The 16,641-nt window shown below is 39.2% G+C and overlaps 1 protein-coding gene and 1 long non-coding RNA gene across 8 annotated transcripts in view; one reads left to right on the top strand and one right to left on the bottom strand.

Moving 5' to 3' along the window:
* Nucleotides 1-16,641, bottom strand: part of FAM13C (family with sequence similarity 13 member C) — a 200,954-nt gene that overhangs the window by 96,630 nt on the left and 87,683 nt on the right. For all 7 annotated transcript variants that reach the window (XM_073353371.1, XM_073353370.1, XM_073353373.1 and 4 more), the window contains one exon: nt 791-829. In XM_073353371.1, coding sequence (XP_073209472.1) covers nt 791-829 — 39 coding nt within the window. The remainder of the gene's footprint in view (nt 1-790; nt 830-16,641) is intronic.
* LOC140914767 (uncharacterized) overlaps nt 3,534-16,641 on the top strand; it is a 30,696-nt gene continuing 17,588 nt past the window's right edge. The window contains exon 1 of the long non-coding RNA XR_012159976.1: nt 3,534-3,658. This is a non-coding gene — a long non-coding RNA (uncharacterized lncRNA). The remainder of the gene's footprint in view (nt 3,659-16,641) is intronic.

Below are 16,641 nucleotides of genomic sequence, written 5' to 3' on the forward strand. Positions count from 1 at the left end.
GTGTGTGAAATTTGGGGATAAAATACACAAACAGGGTCACAATGCATATTTTTCAGAGCCAAAAAGAGCTATACTAATGTCAATGAATAATACAGAATAATCACATCTGAAATTAAAGCATGTTCCTTTAAGGAAAACCAGAAGTATATTTAATTTTTAAATTGTTAATGGCATCTCAGTGTTTGTAACTTTACGATGTTTTCTACTGTTCTGCTGTCTGTCCACCTTCTTAAGATAAAAAGCCAAAACATATTTCTTTAAAACCAAAGTGGGGGGAAAGTGCGTGTAAAAAGTTTACTGCATTAATTGCAAAGGGAAACTGCATTCAGATACTGAACCTGTCTAAATAATGTAGTGTTTTGCTCAAAACATGCTTAACAAATATTTTTTGCCAATGCTGACAGTAAGCATAGCCCATGTGCTCTTAGAAAACTGACACTTCTGCTTGTCATGATCATCAGTAAGAAGAATTAGCAATATTTTCTCATGAGATGTACAGTATACATACAATCATATATTCAAACACATGTAAGATATATAAGGCAGAAAACAGCAACAAAGATATTCTTTCATAATGCTACCCCATTGCTAATGGATAGTTAACCATATGTAAATATTGTTTTATATCATATTCAGCATATTTTCAATAAATATTAAAATCACAGAAGACCGTGCCCCATAAAATGTTACAAAAAGCTTTTTCACTTTGGAAATAGTATTTAAGATTATTCTCTGCCCTGCTTAACATATTCTTATTTAATGGTACAGGTATATATATTTATTCACTTACTCTGCTAATGCTGTATTGTTGAAGGAATGATCCTGAATGCTGAAACAGAAACAAGAAAACATCAGATAGTCAATAAAGCAGGCAGCCTCCCCAAATGTTTTTCAGTTGCTGGAACACATACGGAAACATGGCATTGCAACACAAGGCTCTGTGTTAGCTCTACATGCACATGCCGTACGCTGGGCTGCTCTGCACATGCTCATAATCAAAGAACCAGAGGGATTAGCCCTGCAACACTCTCAAACCACAAAGCCCATCCAGCAGTGCTTTGAATATATGAACACAGGTTGCCAGGAGAGTCTCAGAAAGGGATCAGGCACTCTGCAGTTACAACTATGCTGTTAAATAGCAACTGGGGTTTCTAGCACATTGATACAAGTGTTTGGTATTCTGATTCTTTAAACATTTATTAGCAGTCTGCTCCTTATACACTATGTTGTGTTTATTACTTCAAATAGGGATGACCAATTAAGGTTCTCATGAGACTTTTCTTCAGTTGTCTCTTACAAATTCTGCTGATAGCCAAACTCCAAGGGAAGTTGTGAAAAAAATTAATCTGAATTGGAAGGAAGGGGTGCTAAACGAACAGAGGATTTTTAAATGAGCGGCATGGAAACTGCTTCTGCGAAAGAGGAATGGATAGCAAAATCCAGATTAACCCTGTAGTAAAGTGTCTGCAAACCTGGTTTTATAAATCTAGAGAGGTCAGATCAGGATACAGTTAAATGTGCTGATTCTGAGATAACCTGGAGTTTCCTGTCTACCTGCATCTTAGAAATCTGATAAATATACTGCTAGATCATCCTACAGTAGAAAAATATATTCTTGCTGCTACATGTTTTGCCAAATAATGGAGTATTACGAGCATTCTTGATGTGTGACGATGGTACTGCACAGACTACAGCAAGAAACCAAGCAGAGATTCGGAGGCGGGGCTTCCCACTCACTGAAGCAGCCTGTGCTAGCATGATGTGTGAGCACAGTTTACAATCATGGTTAGCACGAATGAGGATCCAAAGCCACATCAGGACAAGGCAGCTAGAATTCCCCTTCCCTTAAATAATATTGACGTGGTCTCTTATTCTTGTCTCTTCCGAGCTCACTCACCCAATGCATATTGTTTTATAGACTCAAACTTTAAGGCTAGAAGGAACCGTTATGATCTTATATTCTGGACTCCTGCACATCACAGGCAACAGAGTCTCAAACACCCACTCCTGTAAAAGACCCCTAACCTCTGGCTGAGTTACTGAAGTCCTCAAATCATGATTTAAACACTTTCAGTTACAGATAATCCACCATTTCCTCTAATTCATACCAGCAAGTGATCTGTGCCCTATGCTGCAGAGGCAGGCAAAAAAAACCCAGGGTCCCTTCTAATCTGACCTGGGGGGAAATTCCTTTCTGACCCTATATACGGTGATTAGTCAGACCCTGAAACCCAGCAGCCTGACACCTCGGAAGGCATCCTCTTTAGTAACTCAGAGTTCTCCCTATCTTGTGCCCCATCTCCAGCCATTGGAGATATTTGCTACTAGCAGCCGCAGACAGGCCACATGCCATTGGCCTCCATACCCTTATCAAGTTCAGTCTTGAAACCAGTTAGTTTTTTGAACCAAGTGCTCCTCTTGGGAGGCCGTTGCAGAACTTCACTCCTTTGATGGTTAGAAATCTTTGTCTAATTTCCAGCCCAAACTTGTTCATGGCCAGTTTATATCCATTTGTTCTAATGCCAATATTGACCCTTAACTTCAATAAGTTCTCTCCCTCCTGGTGTTTATCCTTCCGATGTATTTATAGAACACAATTGTATCTCCCCTCAGCCTTCTTCTGGTTAGGCTAAGCAAGCCAAGCTCCTTAAGTCTCCTCTCAGAAGATAGGTTTTCCATTCCTCTGATCATCCTACTAGCCCTTCACTGCACTTGTTCCACTTTCAATTAATCTTTCTTAACCATGGGAAACCAGAATTGCACACAGTATTCCAGATGAGGTCTCATCAGTGCCTTGTATAATAGTAATAACACTTCCTTGTCTCTACTGGAAATCTCTCACCTCATGCATCCTAGAATTGCATTAGGTTTTTTCACAGTTGCCTCACATTGATGGCTCATAGTCATCCTGTCATTGACCAATGAACCCAGGTCTTTCTCTGCCACAGTCACTGATAAAACAAGAATTTTTGCTATAAACCAGAACGTAAGTACCTAAGTGCATGATCTTGTACCTTGCACCACTACATTTAATTCCATTTCTGTTACTCCAGGTTTCAAGATCATCTTGGCTATGCCATGCTGGCAATACTTCCCAGCTTTGTGTCTTACACAAATCTTATTAGCACACACTCATTTTTTGTGCCAAATGTGTCCCACTGTATAGGGAGACTTTGGCAAACCAGTAAAGTGCCTAAAATCACTATGGCTTATTGCTAAAAGCAGCCAAGTCAGCAGGCTGTAAATTGGCCATCCAGCAGTCTCAGTTTAACCAAGCGGGGTGGGTGCCACAGAGAGGGCAGCTTGACCCCGCGTCCTTCCGGATAAGAATTGTGTTGAAGTTGCTGATACATGCATCTTAGAAGAGCAGAATGTGCCCCAGGAATGTCTACTGGGGCCTCAGGGCTGCAAACTCTGGAAAAACCCACACCTGGTTAATTGATAATCAGAAGGAACCTCTCACTTGACCATTGAAACTGCTTACTTAACAAGTTTGCTTTAAGGGACATGTCATTCTATTACTAACGTATAAATAAGGGGGAAAAGTTTGAGGTAGGGGGACTCTTCAGGACTGGACTCTCTCTCTCTGGATGCCTCTTGTGTTTCCCACTGGCAGATGGATTACCGCTGTGCCACTCGAGAGCCACACTCAGCTTTGGTAATTATCAAGGGTTGGGGATGTTTTACTAACCTGTTGCAGACGTGTGTATAAGTGCTTGAGACTAAGTAAAGTTTAGCTTTAAGTGAAAGCATGCTTGTGTTGTCCTGTTTGTGTCAGCCGTCTATCGTGGACGGTCGTGTCTCCCCTGATTTATTTCCTGACACCACCTCACACAGAGTAAAAGTTACCAAGAGCTCTGGGTTGAAAGAACCCCAGGTAACACCACAGCAATCTGTCCTCCAAGAAATTGTCAAGTTCCCCAATGATGCCATTCTTCCTACGACTCTGCAAATACCAGAGGATTATGCATTCCGTTCTTGCAACTCTTTTCACAATAGGGCAGAGCTGTGCAGGTTAGATGCTTCTGTCACTGGTGGCAGACAGCAAGGGGTGGTGAGTCACGTGGGTTCTTGGGATTTTTTTTAAAAAGCATGAAAATTATGGGATATAGATGACATTATGTGATGGGGACAGTTGCATGCTGGGAAGTTGACCCCTTGCTCCCAGTCACCCCTGCATGTCTTGTTTCTGCCCCACCACGCATTGCCAAAACTTCCCAAAAGACAGTGTGCTGGCGGCTTGCACACTGGGATAGCTACCATGGTGCTCCACACTGTGTATCGACACAAGCACTCCTGGTGAGTGCACACAGTGACAATGCAAAGAACCAAGTATGCAAATGCACAAGTGATATACGAACTGTGGTTTTATGTCAGTGTAACTTGCGTCTACCAAAGTTTGTAGTGTAGACACAGCCTTAGATGCTTAGCCACTAGAGTATTACGACTCTCATGATTTTATCACAAGTCTCATGGTATTTGGTGTTTTTCTTAAGGCCCCAGATACTGGAATCAAGGGATTGCATAAGAGTCTCAGGTTTTCTTTTTCTTTTCTTTTTTTTTTAAAGTTGGTTTCTAGGCCTCATGGTTCCAGAGAAAAGTTTGAAAATGTGAAGCTACTGTGAGCCTAAGGGCTCAGGCACCAGCAGGCAAAAGAAAAGAACATAAAATGCATTATTTTAAATATTTTAAATTAGATTAATAATCCCATGATTCTTAAATCAATCTCATGGTGTTTGGGGGCCTGACTTGATTTCTGAATGCTTGGCGTTGACAATACTGCTGGTATTTGAATTTAATGTGGGAGCCATTACTTATGGACAGTAAATTGCATCAACAAAAACAAATGCTTGGTTGAGGCAGAGCTAAAAATCAGATCCTATGTATTTCGCAGACATGCTGAAAATGTTTCACAACCTGGGGGGGATGGGCATAAAATGGTCTCGTAAATATAATCTCTGCTTTCCTACACACAAATTTAGATCAAATTCCCTGCTGATTCATACCCTAAATAAATCCACTAAAATAAAATGGGATTACATTGCTGTTACTTAAGGCACAATTTGACCTTAATATGGAGTTCTGAGTGATTTTCCTCAAGGAGCATAGTATTCGCAGTGATTTGGATTGGAGGACCCCTACATTGAAAGGCACCATCAACTGTTTAAATTACTCAAACTATTTTTAATGTCAAACCTCTATTACTAAATTGCTTTCCAAGCATATATTTTACACTGGTTTGTGACTCATTTGCAGGCATAATTTAATTTATTTTGGACTGGAGGATGCTTTTAGCCAGTGTTTCTGGAAAGACTCTCCATGAAAAAGCTACTGCTGTAAAAATCATTTGGTAAAAACTTTCTCTTATAAAACAGGTTATTAAAAAAGAGCCACATTAATAAATACACAGAAGAGAAGGCCTACTATAAGGTGCAAAAAGAAAATGTGTATTTGTGGCACCTTAGAGACTAACCAATTTATTTAGCATAAGCTTTCGTGAGCTACACCTTCATCAGATGAAGTGAGCTGTAGCTCACGAAAGATGAAGTGAGCTGTAGCTCATGAATGCTTATGCTCAAATAAATTGGTTAGTCTCTAAGGTGCCACAAGTACTCATTTTCTTTTTGCGAATACAGACTAACACGGCTGTTACTCTGAAACCTACTATAAGGTGGATGCACAACTGGTTGGAAAACCATACTCAGAGTAATTATCAATGGTTCACAGTCACGCTGGAAGGTTATATTAAGTGGAGTCCCACAGGGATCTGTCCTGGGTCCAATTTTATTCAATATCTGCAGAAATGATTTGGATAGTGGCATTAAGAATACACATATAAAGTTTCCAGAGGATACTAGGCTGGGAGGGGTTGCAAGTGCTCTCAAAGACAGGGTTACAATTCAAAATGACCTTGACAAACTGGAGAAATGGTCTGAAATAAACGGGATGAAATTCAGTAAGGACAAATGGGCACTTGAGAAGGAATAATTAATTGCACAAATACAAAAGACTGCCAAGGAAGGAGTACTTCAGAAAAGGATCTGGGGATTATAGTGGATCAAAACGAAATATAAGTCAACAATATAATACTGTTGCAAAAAAAGGTTAACATCATTCTGGGATGTAGTAGCAGGACTGTTTGTAAGCAAGATATGAAAAGGCCTTAACTGGAGTACTGTGTCCAGTTCTGGTCACCACACATCGAGAAGGATGTGGACAAGTTGGAGAAATGATTAAAAAGGTCTAGAACACATGACCTACAAGGATAGATTGAAAAAACTGGGTTTGCTTAGTCTGGAGAAAAGAACATGATGATAGTCTTCAAGTACAAAAAAGTGTTATAAAGCTGTTATAAAGAGGAGGTTGGTAAATTGTTCTTTAGATCCACTGAGGACTGGACAAGAAGTAATGGGCTTAAATTGCAGCAAGGAAAATTTAGGTTAGACATTAGGAAAAGCTTCCTAACTGTAAGGGTAGTTAAGCAACGGAACAAATTACAAAGGGAGTTGTGGAATATCGGTCATTGGTGGTTTTTAAGAACAGGTTACACAATGCTTAATTTGTAATGAAAGATGCTGGGGCTAAAACAATTTGTTTTACATTCATAACTGATGCAGCAAACCCAGAGATGCTGGGGCTACAAACCGTCACGGCTAGAGGTGCCGGGGCTCAGTCCTGGCAAGCCCTGGCACAAATTAAGCACTGAGTTAGACAAGCAAATGTCAGGGATGGTCGAGATAATACTTAGTCCTGCCTCAGTACAGGGGACTGGACTAGATGTCCTACTGAGATCCCTTCCAGACTTACATTTCTATGATTCTAGTGAAAACTGGATCACTAATTGTGTTATGGCTAGGTTTAGGGTTGGGTTGATTATGCTGCACTGTGCCCAGGAGCCACTGTAGGAAGGGAATGTGATTCACAGATTCATAATTCCTTCCCTGATCTCCCCTTGCTCCCAGATGGAAATAACTAACCTCTACTCGTTAGATTTCCTACGGGCTCTGGCTCTCTGCTGGCTCTCCCAATTTCTCTCTGCTCTCCCCCCATCCATGCCCTCCCCCCTGCTCTGGGCATGCAGCCCCTGCTCTTATTCCCCTTTCCCCTCCATATCTGGAACGTCAAAGAGTGGAGCACTAACATGACCACCTAAAATGGTGGGGATTTTATTCTCCATTAGTCCCTTGAATGGCTAGTCACAATCCAAACCTTACTTCCTAATTTTCAGTATAGCTATTTGAATTGTTTTGGTCTGAATTATATACAATGGCAATTCAATGTACTAAAACACAGGTACATTTCACTGCAACATATAGATAAGGCACTGTACCTATCATTCTCAAGCTTTGAGAAAAAAATCTGCTACTGTACATGCAGCTTTGGATTTAAGCACAGAATTCAAGACTTATTTTTAATAACTTCAACTTTTAAAATTATTCATATTCATCTTGTTATTTGCAAGTAAAGTTTTATCTGTGTTGCATTATTTTCAAGCTTTAGACAATTTCGCTGCTCTATATATTTTTGTAAAATCATAATTTTGGAGAGACACATTCTCTCTAAAAAAGCCAACCCTTCCCATTAAATACCCACTATTGATTCCACCACAATTTTGGCAAAATAGTATCAAACCATCTAAAATCTCACATGCTGGCACTCAGAGGATTGGTTTTGGAAATTTTCAAGCAAGTAAGTTTGTGCATTTTGGAGAGATGAGTATTCAAAAATAAAATGAGATTTTACTTCTGAAAATTCATTCATATATTTCTGTCCTATCATAGCTCTAAAACAGCTTTGACTAGAAACTCCATATTTGTTTTATTCTGTTGATCATGATTATTCTGCAGTAACAAATACTAAACACTAGCCCAGAAGCACAAAATATTCATGTGTGCAAGTGCAGAGCTCTGCTTTCTCGATATGCAGCCTCATTTTTATTCTGTTGATCTTACTTGTTTTCGGGTTGGGAATTATTTAGATATTAACCACACTTTTCATATATTTAATAAAGCCACATGGTCAATGTGCACATTATGAACATTGTTAGTCATCTGTAGGCACTAGAAACACACAGCAGTCCAATGCCTGCTCTGCAAAAAGTACATGGCCCAGGTTGTGATGGAACAAGGGGAGGCAGGGAGACATAGGTGGAGGATAAGGTGGATTCAGTCTGAGAAGAGCAGAACAGGGAAAGCCAATGGAGGTCACATCATCTGAAATGGGAGGGAAGAATGAAAGCATATGGAAACTACAGGTTGTGAGGAGAAGGAATGTATTTCCTTTGTGCTTGGTTTGCAAGGCTGTGGTTGTCGAAGTGACTAACCATGCATCCGCAGACTTTCTAATGGTTTGGTTTCTTCTACAAAGTGGAACCTTACCTTGGAATTTCCAGGATATGATTTTGTGTTTTGAGAAAACTACCATGTTCTCACCACAGATTTTTGCCTGAAGTAAATAATGAAATATTTCAACTTTAAGTCTGTAATAATGACAATTTTGTCCTGGGAATTAAACTCTTTTTTCAGGAACATTTGAAGGAGACATACATATTTACAGGGAAATCTGAATTCTCTGGTGCACTGGGAGAGTTAGTATTTCTCCATTTGGTGATTTGTTGTCAGATGATGCAAAGTACGGCACAGTCCTATAGAGTGTGATTAGCAGTGATTGCAGTCTTTTTTTAAAATCTGATTTTCCTCACAGCCCAAGATTACTCCTACTGAAATGCTGCATAAATGGCAATTACATTTAGCACTCTATTTTATAACATACAACTGTACTGAAGTTAAAAAGAATGCAGAACACTTCAAATGCTCACTAACAGGATGTATGTAATGATGCACTGAAGACAACTCCCTGGGGCTTCTGGGAGGACCTTATTAAAATCCCATCGTCAAACTAAAGGGAAATTGGAATGATATCCCTGTCTTTGATGGATCCCCTCCCCTCCTCTGGATTCAAATAATCCCTGCCAGAGTTAATTTATCCCTGAACCTCATAAAAATACTAAAGAGCAAATAATTGCCTTTGGGATGCACTAGGTCTTGCCAAATAGCAGCTTCCAACCCCACATGCTCCTGCAAAGTCTTTACTTCCACTCTTATGTCCCTCAAATCACACTGGTGGGGCACTTTTCTGTACTACACAGTATACTTTTTGTGGACCCAGAGGTGCAGATTTAATATCAGTTTGTTTGCTACCTCCCTCTTTAGTCATGGTTATGACAGAATATATTTGTTTCAATAGAAAACAAATTTGATAGATTCCCCAGTCACTCAAGGTATAAACCAAGCAAAAGCCTTGGGAGTAAGCAATCACACGCCAGTTTTCTGCAGTGATAAATACTGAACACTCTGCCAGCTGCACAAAACGTTCATATGTGCACCGCTCTGCTTTCTTGATGTGCAGCCTGGCTTTGCAGGGATAATGTTAGCAGAGACATGAGAACATTTTTTAGACAAATTAAACCAAAACACAGTGATTATACAAGGAAGCCAGTTTTGAGCAGTGACTCCAGTTTTCTGTATCTTTGATTCTATCAGTGACCTAATTAGCACATCATGTGAATAGCAATGGAAGACAGCACTCAGATGCTCTTGCTGTCTCACTTCAAACAAGATACACAGTCAAGCTTTCTGTGTAACCTACATGTGGAGTTGCTGTCATAAAATTATACAGAAATAATCCCATAAAAATTTAGGGGCACATTTTCTCAGGGTGTTTTACTGTCTTCCTTAGTGAACATGAAAAATTATACAGGCACATACTTGAAACTGAACTTTCCATCTGCCAGCTCACCAATATCTGCACACATTTTTTATAATCTAACACCTGCCTGTATGAAAGTATTGGACTTAGAACCGTGCAAGAACCAGAATTCCCATTCTGTGGGAAATTTTCCATTTTCAAAAAAACTTTCATTCCAAATGGAACAAGAAATCAGATACGCAACATATTTCACATGAAGGATATTTTTTTGAAAAAAAAAATCTGGTTTGGAAGAACTGAAAATAGAATTTTTTGAAAATTTCTCATTTGAGCTCCTCACCAAGTGGGCTGCTGTAGAGCCTGGGGATGCAGGTGAGCAGGAAACCTGATTTCCATCAAAACATTTGATTTAATTGAATCAGCATTTTCAGAAAGAAATCTGTTTTGTTGCAAAATTTTCAACCAGTTCTAGCTGGAATGGTCCTCCACAGAACAGAATGCCCCCAACAGACTTTGCATAGTAAATTCTAAAGATTGAGCATCCACAGATATTGGAGTAAAATATGCATAAACCTATTTTGTAGAGCAAAAGTCACTGTTTGCAAAGTACATTCCCTAATTAAATTGGTTTAGGTTTCATTAGGTCATTAATGACTTTAGTCCAGAGCATTCTTCCCCTGTGGTTTTTGTTTCAGATCATTCTGCCTGGGGTAGAGTTGAACCGTCAACTACTAGAATGGCATAGAAATGGGGGAAGGTGGTATGGAGTCAGCTGCCCAACTCTGCCATACAGGAGGGATGAAATCTCACCTCTGTGTGCGACTTTAAGGTTTACCATCCGGGCCTGTACATTTACATATAAGGTCTTTTGATGTGCACTTTACTAAGCATTTCACATTTTGAAGCAGACATAGTTGCTCTTTGGACATTTACATCCTGAAGTTTGCTTAAGCAGTTTGCAGAGTTTCGGATTGCATATACATTTTATATAACATTTTGTGTACTTAGAGGCCAAAGCTGAAAATGTGTCCTCTAAGAAGCAGCATTTGTACAGTGCCAAGTGCAATAGGGTCCCAGTCCATGTCTAGGGCTCCTAGACCTTACATCAATACAAATAAATATAAAAATAACTGCCACAAATTTGAAATGTTGTCACTGGTGATGCAAAAAAATTCTTAGCATTAAACCCAGAAAAATAATGCTTTTTCCTGTATTATTTGGAGCCTTGAATTAACATGCTAAGGAGTCTTGTCTACCTCAAGACTGTGGGAATGGGTCTTTAACCTTGGAAGAGTTAAATATCTCATATAAACAACTCCAAAGCATCCCAGTGCACCATGCATTGGGTTTCTAGTCAAACCACATTGTGCCAGATAAACAATGGATGCTGGTCAAACCAATAGCCCTAACATGACTGCAGTCATCCCAAAAGGGGCTGTGGTGTGGTCACCGACAGGGAGGCACATATGACAATACTGCTTGTGTGGGAGATACACCAAATTCAAACTGGATTAATGCCATGGTGGCTTAAGCCCAACAACTTTTCTGATTGGATCAGTGCTTTACAAATGGTAAAAGTGCTGTGTGATGTGCCCAGAATGCCTCAGCAGATCAGTACAACATTAGAAAAAAGGATTACTACTTAAGGCAGAAAAGTATTGATCTTTTCCATGACTCATTTAAAGAAATCATCACAGGATGTAGAAATGACCTTTTTGAACCACTCTGTGTGGTTGGATCCTCTGACTGAAGCATCAGTCGGCCCTCTCGCTTCATGTGTGTGCGTGTGTTGGGAAGAGAAGAGGAGAAGGCTGCTCTTCCCAGGTGACGGCCAAGCAGAACATCAGAATATTAAAATTATTCTATCGTCTGTCCAGCATTTGCTGGAAACCACTAGAGCTATTTACATCCCTCTGTTCTCTCCAATGTCTCTGATGGTGAAGGTACAGGTCACACATGCTTTCCTTACACTCTCACTAACATTTGGCTACAGATTTCATAAAAGAGCAAAGAAATTACATTGACATGGAATACCAAAATTATTAATATCTATATAAAATATATTAAATATATTAAAATTGGAAAGCCAAGCAGTCAGAAGTTAAGACATGCCAGAATTAAGGTTGCTCATGCATCTTTAATTTATCTTTATTGTGTGTATGCATTATGATAGTTCTGACCAACATTACAGAAAAATCTGTGCCAGAACCAGGAACAGAAACATTTCTCCACCTGGGGCACAGTCCAGTGCCTTAAACACAAGAGAGTATCCCTTTTCTTCTTGCAATCACCTGATTTATTCATTTGTCATGTACTTAGAAACCATATGGTAAGGATGCCAGATTTAAGTTTGTATCTCAGGTTTTTCCAATATTTTCAAATGCAAAATTGAAAGTAATAGTGAAACTGATAACTCTTAGTCACTCAAGCTCTCAAAAATTGAAGGGTGGAGAGCAAGAAAGAGCGTAAGTAAATCTTGGTATATTATAATTACAACGTTAATGCCTTTGTTTTCAGTGCATTGCACCTTTAAATCTCTACAGAGCCATGCACCCATTTTGTGTTCATTTCAATGCAGACCAGCACAGAGGAGGCATATACACTATGTGCTCTCTCTTGGCTCTTTACTTTTGTTGTTTTATGTTTTGCTGTTCTCTTTATCCAAAATAAAGGTCATGCTGACAGATCCTCTTTAATTTTCTCTATGAAGAAAAAACGCAACACAATCCACCCTACTTAAATGGTAGACTTTGCTTTTGGGTGCCCCATTGCAGATCTTAAATCATTAGTTATCTGAGAATCTGAACTGATGAGTAAACTATTTACTTGGAAAAACATCAAAATGCATGTGGACATTTTCCTTTCTTCATAGTGGGTCAGGGTAAGACCTATGTGGGATCAGGCATTTTGTAAGACCTCCCCAATACCCAATTGGGGCCTCTAGCCACTACTGCAAATAACGAACAATAAGATGCTGCTCAACCAATAGTTTCACCTACCTTAAAAGTGTACATGACAAACTGCCACAATAAAAGGAACTCTAAGGAGAACAAACCAATAAATCCTGTCAAATGCAAGAATGATGTTAGAAGAACTTATGCACAGAAAGCAATATGTACTTAGCACAATTGCTGCTTACTGTCAGAGTTTATTTGTAGTGACGTATAAACAGAACCTCTCTGATGTGCTAGTGGTTCTGTACCAGTGATCTGTGTATTTTCAAAGGGCACTTGACTTTCTCCTCTGCTCCCCACTGTCCCTCTCATTCCAGCCTTGGATTTGTCCTAGGGATGTTTATAAACTAGTTCAGATAAAGTACAGACAGATGCAGACCTTCACCCAAAATTCAACCCAAACCTTTTTTTAAGCTCAGAAAAATTGCGGATGTCTGTTTTTTCCATTGATGTTCATATTCACTTACCTCTAGCCTTCCTGGTTCTGATGGGGACCAGAAACTGAGGAGTCAAAATACTAAGAAAGACTATTCTCTCAGAGCCAGATTTTCAGCTAGGGTAAATCAGTGTAGCTCCATGTGGAGCTATGCCAGATTACAGCAGCTGAGGATCTGGCCCACATTTGTAGCTTAAGTTAGCTGATCCCAGCCATCTGATTCACATTCACAGTTTAGAGCAGCAAGTCAGACTGATCTTCCAACACATTGAGAGTTTCTCCCTTCACTATCCTATTTCTCTCTTCCTCCCAAGAGCTCTTTGATGCAAAGCAATAATAGCTGGCTGGTGAAGATAGACCTTAAACGTCTCAGCATGTAATCAAATCAGAGACTATACATTTAATGCTAGATTGCAATATGCTATTACAGTACTGTAACAATCTCCTTCCTGTTCATGAATTACAGTAAACTACAGACTGTTGCTCCTATTGACACGGTCTAGGAAGAAACAAAAAAGCCCCTCAGCTGGGCCATACCTGATACGCGGAGTATCTTACTCCCACCCTAAACAGGACACAATAATAGCAGAGACATTTCATGAGTACCACAATTCTTATCCTCAATTGTTTTTACTAAACTTATACCATGTATGGTTCAAATAGTATTTGGAGTTTGTGGGTCTAAATCAGTTTCTCAAATTTTGCAGAGACTCATCCCATGAAACAAAAATTCAATTAGTTATCACATATGCTTTAGTGCATCATTCAGGTACAAATGCAAATCTTTAGCAGTGGGTAGTGGTCAGCTGTTACTCTGCTCATACCTTCATGGGATTTACTTTCTCCATTCTGTAGAAGTATTATGCAGTTTCAGTTACTACAATCAGTAGTTCCAATAAAATCAGCATAAGAGACCAGTCTCAGGTCCAGCGTCAAAAGCTCTCTCGGGTTTTCTTTTAGTAAAGCAAATTTGAAATAGGTTCTAAAACCCTGCCAAGGGATGAAGGAACGTTTTGTGTCTTGAGGTCAGGTGCTTGAACCCTACATAAAAGTGCAGGATTCAGGTAGAGTGGTAAATATATTTTGTTAACTCCAACCTGGCTTTGATAGGGTCAGAATATCTCTCTCGCAGAAGCAACTAAAGGCTGGGACACAGGTGGTCCTGCAGGGAAAAGGCTTAAGCTAACGTTTTTCTATTATTATTTTAGTTACTAATAAAGCCAAACCCTAGAAAAGGGTATAAGTTTGGACTACAAACATGTACACAAAGGTGTGTGCAGATTCTGTACAGGATAGCTGTGAACTCCTGCTTACTAAATATCAGCAAAATGAAATGATTCCATTATAATTAATACATTTTTGAAGGCCCAAGGCACTGTTACAGCTTATATGCTTTGAACCACAGAGTTCACAAACAACTGACTGCTTTGTTTAACGTCCTGCTCAATCTGCTTTATCTCGTCTGACTTTCCATAATTCATTTTAATCAATTGTTGTGGTGCTTGCACTAAACGTTTTGTGTTTTGTTTTGCTTTTTACAAGCAAATAAGTTATTATTTGGGAACGGCACATTTGCTGTCTCACCCTGCTCATCCTTTTAGTAAGCCTCTCTTTTGGTGCGCAGATTTTAAAAAAAAAAAAAACTGAGTTAAATAAGTCACTCAATTTATGCCAAGGATTTAGTTCATGGAGTCACAAGCAGGTCCAGGGGAGTTGTGACAATGACAGCTCTTCCTTCCTTTATGGACATTTGGGAGAAACAACCTGTGGCAATTTCGCTTCTGTAACCTGGGACCAGAAATAATCAGCTGTCGTGGAATTCATGGCTTGAATTTGTATTCTGTACACCCTCTTCACTAGCCCAAGACTAATATTTTCAACCACTTAACTGGGAGCTTACCCTATCACTGGGACAACATGTTTTCTCCTTTTTGTGGTCAAGTTCCCTGTACACACTTACTGCTATTTCAAACAACTGCTTGCGTGTTATATCCTGTCTCCATCACGGCCTCATTATTTATTACTTTTGATCCATCTGAACTTAAGACAACTCATTCAAGTTTATGAGGTGACTGAAAATATGAAAGTCTTGGGCAAGGTAAGTGGGTTTATGAGATTACACATGTAAAATATGGATTCTTCTACGACTATTTAATTCTCATTAGCATGTCAGATTTTCTGCTTTTGATTGTTCACATATTTCATGGTGTCATCAGAAATTGAATCTGGTAGTTGTGGTTCATATTGGAGATATTTGTATTTCAATATTTTGAGGGTGATAATCCTTACAGTATTTTTAAAGGTGTTAATTGAGCAACAAATCCTGAGACCCGTATACTGTTTTTAGTCAGATCCATTCTAATTGACCTCACTCTGTGTAAAGAATAAAACTCAGTTAAGACCCAGACCCACGGTTTAGCCCTGGCTACACAAATGTCCATATTTTTTTTAAACCAAGCATGTTGGTGTGTATTTTATGCAAGTCTTCAAATATTTTTTCTGAAATACTTTTTTTCCCATGATCCTGTCAATGGTTTATTTTCTTTATGATAAATTGTCCTTCTTTATTTCTCTCCTATTTCTATTTATCCCTATTTTTATTGCCTGTTTATTTTTTTAAACCAACTAATTATCCAGTTTCTCAGTAAGAAGATGCATTTCAGTTTAGCACTGATAATCAGTTAGCTCTTCAGAAAAGCCTGAAAATGTGTCTAACCCACTTTAATAAAAAAAAAACAAAAAAACTAATACTTTTTTAAAAAGGAAATTCTGGTTCACCCAAAGGCAGGTTCTTAGCAGGATATGTTCTACAGTTACTTATAAAGAGAATGTAAAATGACTAGGATAAGAGACAACACATTATTGAAATAAAAACTTTGCGCACAGTCCTTTCAAACAATATTCCATTTTTGTAGCACAAAAAAGGGAATCTATAGACAGTGTAAGTAAATAATGTGGTGATCTCTTATCTAGATATGTTTGAACTAGCCTCCTAATTACATACGAACATTTTCCTTTGTGAGTTAGTTATTTCAGGAGAGACCCACCCAATGGAAAGCAATGATATGCATTGGAACACAGGGGATTAACTAATTTCAGTTGTTTAAATTTAAAAAGGCACTCCTGGTAACTACATACCTATGTATTGTTCTTTATTTTAACTCCCCTCCACCACTGCCTTGTAGGGAGAACCCCTTTTAGAAGCTTGAAAATATATGTTTATATCCTAGCCAGTTCGCTTGTTTCCATTTCCATGTAGGAAATAAACTAAGGTAATGCTGCTCTCAGCTACATCTGTGCAAAGTCACTGGCTTTGATTTGCCCATGGCCCACACCCAGCAGGCCCTTGACACGTCCTCTTTTGCCCATTATACTGGATGGGATTAAAGAAGATGCTGGTGTAGGAGGTGGTGAAGTTCACAGGCCTTCTCCGGCTGCTTTAAAGTCACATAGTACAGATTATGCTTATGTGATGCAAAGTGGTCTTAGAGGACTGGAGAATCCGGCCTATTTAACTTTGGCCATTGTGCTTCAAGGGGTACA

This window comes from Lepidochelys kempii, chromosome 7, assembly GCF_965140265.1.
Source record: "Lepidochelys kempii isolate rLepKem1 chromosome 7, rLepKem1.hap2, whole genome shotgun sequence".
NCBI lineage: Eukaryota > Metazoa > Chordata > Testudines > Cheloniidae > Lepidochelys > Lepidochelys kempii.